The following is a 6,901-nucleotide window of genomic DNA, read 5'->3' as shown; positions in this document are numbered from 1 at the left end:
TCAGGGGAGCTCTGATGTCGGAAGTATGCAGCCAGGCACCGATGGCGTCGTGCTGATGCGGATGTCGAAACGGTATCCGCTCTTGGCTCTGTCGTGCGCGCAAAGATCGAAATCGGTTTAAAATATGTTTTGCTGAGTGGCTATATTTGGAGATTGCCAGGACGAGGACAAAGGGGAGGAATAACTTTTTTTTACACTAGTTAGGAAAGGGTGTCGTTTGCTTGAGGAGGGGAGGTGCCCCTATTAAAGGGCCCCTGTAGCTCTGGCTGCAGGCTGCACTCATGGCCCATCGTACCAGCTGTCGCTGACCTTCCAGGTCTGAGGTGAGCAACGCAGCTTTCCACCGCTTAAGAGTTGGATTCGGTATACGGAGAATATTTGGACTGTTTGGGCAGGCCCACGTAATGTGGCAAAGCGAGGCGTACTGAGTTGTGCAAGAAGGGCATTTGTTTGAAGGGTGAATTGTAGGGTACATGGCGTGGAGCCTTCCTAGGTGCGGGAAGATGTTTGTTTGTAGTTTACGCCAGAATGTCGCTTCTTCTCTCATTGAGGATTTGTTTTCCGACGTCGTAAACACCTTAGGTGCATTGTATGCATATTCATAAATTCTGATATCTCTACATAAGGCGAGGACCAGAAAGTTGCATTGGTGACTTTGCAGTTACAAACTACATTACAAGCTTTAATGCTTTTCCTATAAAGCACCCTTTGTGTTTTAGTAATACGCGTGCATACGAAAAATTGCCCAGATTTATCTCTGCATTATTTCCGAGTGAAGGTCATTTGCAAAATTCAGAAAACAAATCACCATGTTTCTTTGAGAACATAAAAGATGGCTCGGCACATGCACACAAACCACGCAGCCCAAAGAAAACTAAAGACGCTTGATTACGTAAAATACATGTAATTCTGCCTAAAGTTCAAATACAACTAAAATGCATTCTATCTCATTGCCGTAGGTAAGCTAGGATTATCAGTCTTATATAACAAAGCCGCAAATATTTTCGGGAAATATAGTTCAACATGAGAGTATTGCACACGCTGTGTCCCTCAAAAACAAAAAAGCATAGTCTAGAGAACTGACGTATTCTTGTGAGCGCAACGATGCGAAGCCCCTGCGCTCAATTGTCGCTTTGCTTCCGAGGCACGGAAGACTTCTGACGACGCCTCTTGGACTTCCGGGATGACGCCTTACTGATTCCAGTGCTTTGTGTGCCCTGCGGACGCCTCTCTGGCAGCGGCTGGACGAGGGTCCTCTTCATGTGACCCATAACCTCATTACGCAGGGCCGATGGACGAGACGCTTTTATCTTGGCGCATTCGACCGTCACCGCTGGAGGCAACCGTCGAAATGCCAGCACCGATGCCAACAGGAGGGACCCGGCCATGGCGAAAGCCACGTCCTCGCGGCCAACCTGGTGGAGCCCGAACATCACAAACGCACACACTGTTGCGATCCTCCCACTTCCCAATGTCCAGCAGAGTGCTGTGCCGCGCAAGGTCGTCGGGAACAACTCGAGGGTGTAGGCGATGCTCACCACCATCCCGACGCCGACTAGAGGTCTGATCACCACTATCAAGGCGTTGCTGATGACTGGGGGGTTCAACGCGGTGGCCAGACTCAAAGCGCACTGTGCGGCACCTAATGCCGCGAAGCACCCTGTGAGTATTTTCAGCAGAGGAAACTTGGTGACAACGACGAGCATCGATGCGAATCCTAGGAGCGTCACGACGGAGGAGATGATTTGCAGACTGCCTTCTCGGCGGGACGCCGAAGAGAACATTGTTACGTAGAGCGAGAAGGATATAGAGAAGTAGGCGCCGAACATGATGAGAGCCCGCTGTCGAACGGAGCACCCCTCTAACATGTCCTCTCCGCCACTACCTATCCGCCCCTTGTTCTTTTCCACCTGAGCACAGAGTCTGTCCAATAGAGACGCCGTGGAAGGTAAGGGGAAGTTGTTCTTCTTGGCGGCCTCCAGCATGATGCATTCTGCCACTTTGAGCCGTCCATTTGCGATTAGCCAACGTGGTGACTCCGGCATGACGAACGCAGCCGGAAGTGAAAGAACTGTTGGGGCGACAAAAATGGCTTGCTTGAGTGTCCAGTTCATCTCTATGTATCCCATAATACTGATCCACGTGTCGGCTAACACGTAACCCAATGCAAAGCACAATATTACGTGAAGTGGCCTGTTTTGGTGGGCCATCACTTCAAAGTTTATGATAGTGCAGAGGGTCAGGGAGCACATGGCAGATCCGGAAACGAAAAACCGAACGATTGCAAAGAAGACATACGTTGTAGGGACACATCCTATGACAGCGGCGACCAACAGTATGGGGATGACTACCGTGATTACCGGAGCCCTGCCTATGGAATCAGACACAGGGCCGGTTGTAAAAAGTAGTACGATAGACCCAAGGAACTGTATCGCCAGGGCAAAGACCAAGAGCAAACGCCTCTGACACACAAGGTTCCAAACACTCACGATAGTTCGTTCTGCCCGCTGATCATCGTAGTTCCACTCATCGCAGGTCACCACTTGGGTGTCGTTCGGGTCCTCGGGGTGTTTGTAGACGTGGCAGCGGCTGAATTGTCCATCTTCCTCTACGGGGATGGCTCTGTTTTTCCAGGACGCCACGGAGACGTTCAGGCCCGGAGGCTGCTTGCACCAGTGATCCACATCCTTCGCAATGACCGACATAATGGCAGTCTCGGAGTTCCCAATGAAGATGGTAATAATGTTTAGAAGAAGCAGGCGCCTCTGGAAGAACCCGTGGCCGAACGCGTCGTGGCAGTCAAAAGCCTCACTCGTCAGGAAATCCGAAGAGGACGAAGACTTTAGCGAAAACAAATTCATCATTCGCATTTAAACGTACAATATTCTAGGTGGCTCGAATTCCTCTAAGAAACTCGCAGCGCCTGAAAAAATGGCGCCGATGTGGCTCTTCTTCTTTGAAAGACGTAATGATGATATCTTGAGGAAATCATAGAGTGAGCAATCAAGACAGACTCCTGCGTTCCTGCCACCCTAGATAGGCGTGTGCCAGGTACAGATGCCTCATTTCACATATTATGAGAACATCGTATCATATTTCTGAATAAGCCCCATTATGGGGCCCTATGCGGCACAAATTTTATTTTCTCGTTTCCTTTTCGTTTTTGTCATTTATTGCTTTTTCATTTTTGTGTAATTTGAGTCAGGGGTGTGTAGCCCTGGGTGCGTTTTCGAACCGATGGTGGTGCGTAACCCGAGCGTCACCACCCGTGTCCCAACTGATTCTCATTTGGTTGTTCGGAGTCACGCACGTGCGTTGCCGCGGGGTTTCCTCCCTGGATCATAGACTGGAAATCCTGTCAGTTGACCTGAGACGTCATCAGGCCCCGATGAAGCTGGGACAGTCCCTCGAGCGTAGCCTACTGTGGTTCTTGCCCCTTTATGTGATGACACATGCCGAATCAGTCGATCGGCCAATCAACAAAAGACAGTGAAAATAAAGGCTTCCTGTTTATTTATTGGGCGCTTAGAAAAGATAATTTAGACCGGTTGAAAAGAGTTTTGGATCCATAAACGACGAAAAAAAAAGAAACTGAAAATTCTAGGCGAGAGTGACTGATACCAATTATAAAGTGACTCTATTAGAATTTTCGATAAAGCCCAGGAGGGCAAAGCATACATCCCGGCTGCAGAACCCCGTTTCGGAAGCGTGGTACCCCCGTCTTCTTCCTTCTCCAAACGCTTGCTCCGTCTTCCTCTTGTTATCGTCTCCCTGTTGATATAAATGTTCGCACAATTTGAACCTTTTTTTTTTGGCACATATTCTTTCAGGGGGTTGCTCGGGACACCCACAATGATGCCCTTCTATTATTCCTTCCCCTCCCTTTTGGCTACCAGCCTCAACCTCAAGCTCAATAATTTACTGCACCATCCCTATCATCTTCTTTCTAATTGCCACTGTCATCGCTGCCAGGAATATGCCATGCCTAATTATGTGAAGTGCATCACGAATGCTTCTTTTTAAGATTTCAAACTGTTCGTATTCACCCCTCTCCAAATCCACTCTTTTCCATGAAATTTTTGCCGGCCGCCCCCAGGGCATTGTTTATTTTTCCCTGCCCCCTGGTAGCCAGCTGGAGTAACGGACGCAAGGCGTACTTTCCGAGCGGCTCCTCCGATGCCTCGCTCTGCGGAAATCTTCATCAACAAAACTATTGCTAACGTAGCCCTCACACCCCACATCATGAGAAAATGGATTCACCCGGCGAAATCTCCATCTCCTTACTGCCCCTACTGTCAAACGTTAGTGTTCGCCACCCTCAACCACTTAATCCGGCACTGCGCCGCATTTTCTTCGTACCGCCCAATACTCGTCAACGCTTTGCCACGTGATTCCTCTCAAGACGAGCCCCCCTTCGAAGACGCTAATTCGGGGTGTTCGGCCTAGAGAGTGGTCTCTCGAGATTAGTGTAAACCGGGGCCTACCCCGGTCGTAAAAGTTGACTTGACTGCACTCACATGATCCCAGTAACCCTAGCCTGGCTCTGCTGACGGCAGTGATCTCTTCTAAATCGTTCAAGGACCCACCATTTGTGCTACTCGGCTACTCCTCCCTGCCTCTTACCCCTCCTCCCTTATTATGGCCGCATGGCCTTCCCTTCGAAATAAAGGATTACAACAACAACAACCCTGCCCCCTAATTCTGCATCGCTACAGAGCGGCACGTGCGCTTGTTTCTATTCTTTGTTTGTTGTCGGTTTGTGAGATGTGTAATGGTATGGATTACCAACTATTCCCAGCCCTTCCTATAATTCTGTTTTTCACTAGTCAATCCGCTATACCTGTGATCCTCCGGTTGTCAGTTCTCCAAAAAAGATGCCCAGCCCAACTCCACTTCTTTCTACTTTTAGGGGCGAAGCCACGAAGGGGCTCGGGCTATTGGCGTCTTCTGCCGTCGTCGTCATTTCATGTAGTCACGGTAACACAACCCCGGGGCAATCATTTTCCAACGCCTCGCGTTAGAACGTTGCATCTCCGTGGGCAAACGCGCGTACTAAAAGAACACATCGGACACTTGTTTACGCATCGCGCTTATGCTTCGTGCTTCAAAGACACGAGACTTTGGAGCAAAGCTCTACCCCCCGACTGTTTCATCTCCGTTTGCGAAAACGTTAAGGCCCCAAGGCTAAGCTTATACACTGCACGTTTCGCCCCTCCCCAGGTCTCACGTTAGTGATGGCCCGTTTTTTTGTTTTGTTTTGTTTTTTGAGCTTGTGTGGGTTCCACCTGACTCCGCTCCGTACTCTGTGATGATCTTTTCCTGTTACAAAGGTTTACTCCTATCTCTCCTTAATCCTTGGCTTATTTAGTTTTATTTCTCGAATTTCAGTAACCTCAAAGTTACTGCCTTGAAAGTTATACCTGGTGTGGGTTTAGTTGTATAACATCATTTTAGTGCCAGAGGCAGACTACTATACCCGATACATCTTCAGAACGCCAAAGGAGGTTGCCCCTGCGCCTCATCGCCGCAGCCGGATGTTCTTCCGCACTGTGCGAAGTGTACGCGACTACCAGTATTTTAAACGTGGAAAAAGTCTTTTCGGTGATTTTTTGCACTTAATCTGCTTATAAATGACGACAGCGACGACAAATAAACAAATAAACAAAATGACGATGTTCCGCATTTGGCACAATCTCCTTTCAAAACGCATACGCGCGTTGACATCCGGGTTCGTGGCATCGGCGGAGTCATACACGACATGAGCTATTGCCGTTCTGACGTTATCCCCGAATACATTGTTACGAACTGTGAATCAGCGAGGTTTATTTACAATCGGGATCACGACCCAGCAGGTAAAGCAACGGCCGCTCAGCGTTCACTCTTCAACCTTCTCTTTTTCTAGCCGATCCCTATCCACCTAGATATAATGGCCACCATCGGTATTGAGGCAAGTGTGTAACATTTCCCTCGGCGCAGACGAAGACTGCTGGGCGTGTCAGTTGCTTTCACGAGGATGAAACGGTTTCAGGGGAGTGACATGCGCAACTTGACTCGTGGTGTGACAGCGAACGCTCGCAGTGAACCGGGATAGGACATAGTTTATGTCACGTAATCTCGCCCGCATAACAAAAGGGCCATCGTACCTAGCGAGCAGTCTCTGGCATAGGCCCCGCTTGCGCAGAGGCGTCCAAAGGTATACCAAGTCGCCGGGTTCGTAACAAATGTCCCTGTGTTGGCGATCATGACGTCGCTTTGAAGACTCTTGGGAGGCCAGAATCCGGAGACGGGCAAGTCGACGGGCTTCTTCGGCACAGCAAAAAATGTCAGCTATATCAGGGCTGGTATGGTCGTGGAAATGAAGTATTGTATCGAGAGCGCTGCGTGGCAAACGGGCGTAGAGGAGGAAAAAAATGGCTGTAGCCAGACGTCTCGTGCTTTGCGGTATTATAGGCGTATGTTATAAACGGCAAGATAGCTTCCCAGTTCCGGTGATCGTACATGGAAAGCATGTTAGTGTCCGATTTTCGCTCTCGGTGAGGCCATTGGTCTGCGGGTTAGAGGGGGTGGAATGTCGACCGAGGGTAGCACAAAGACGAAGAAACTCTTCGATGACGTCCGCAGTAAACTGGCGTCCTCGATCACTGACAATAACCCGAGAGGGGGTCCATGACGCAGCGCAATAGATCGGAGGACAAACCTTGATATTGCCGAAGCTGTTGCGGACGGTAAGGCAGAGATCTCGGCGTGACGCGAGAGGTACTCGACGGCTACCACAATCCACCGGTTACCACACGAAGACCGGGGGATGGCCCCAGTAGATCGATGCCGTGGTGAAGTTGAGCGGCCGGAGCAGTGGTGGGACGTTTGTGACGTTGGCAAATGGAGCAGCTGTACACATACC

General features: G+C 49.7%; 1 protein-coding gene across 1 annotated transcript; it reads right to left on the bottom strand.

The window, feature by feature from the left end:
• Nucleotides 1-1,121: 1,121 nt before the first annotated feature.
• On the bottom strand, nucleotides 1,122-2,861 carry LOC144175343 (solute carrier family 22 member 7-like). Its single transcript, XM_077704422.1, has one exon. It carries the CDS (start codon nucleotides 2,859-2,861, stop codon nucleotides 1,122-1,124), a length of 1,740 nt encoding a protein of 579 aa, XP_077560548.1.
• Between the last annotated feature and the right edge of the window lie 4,040 nt (nucleotides 2,862-6,901).

Source organism: Haemaphysalis longicornis, unplaced genomic scaffold, assembly GCF_048455015.1.
Source record: "Haemaphysalis longicornis isolate Haplotype H1 unplaced genomic scaffold, Haemaphysalis longicornis Haplotype H1 scaffold_3, whole genome shotgun sequence".
Classification (NCBI taxonomy): domain Eukaryota; kingdom Metazoa; phylum Arthropoda; class Arachnida; order Ixodida; family Ixodidae; genus Haemaphysalis; species Haemaphysalis longicornis.
The sequence above is the reverse complement of the archived record's forward strand: the minus strand, read 5'-3'. Positions and strand labels throughout refer to the sequence as shown.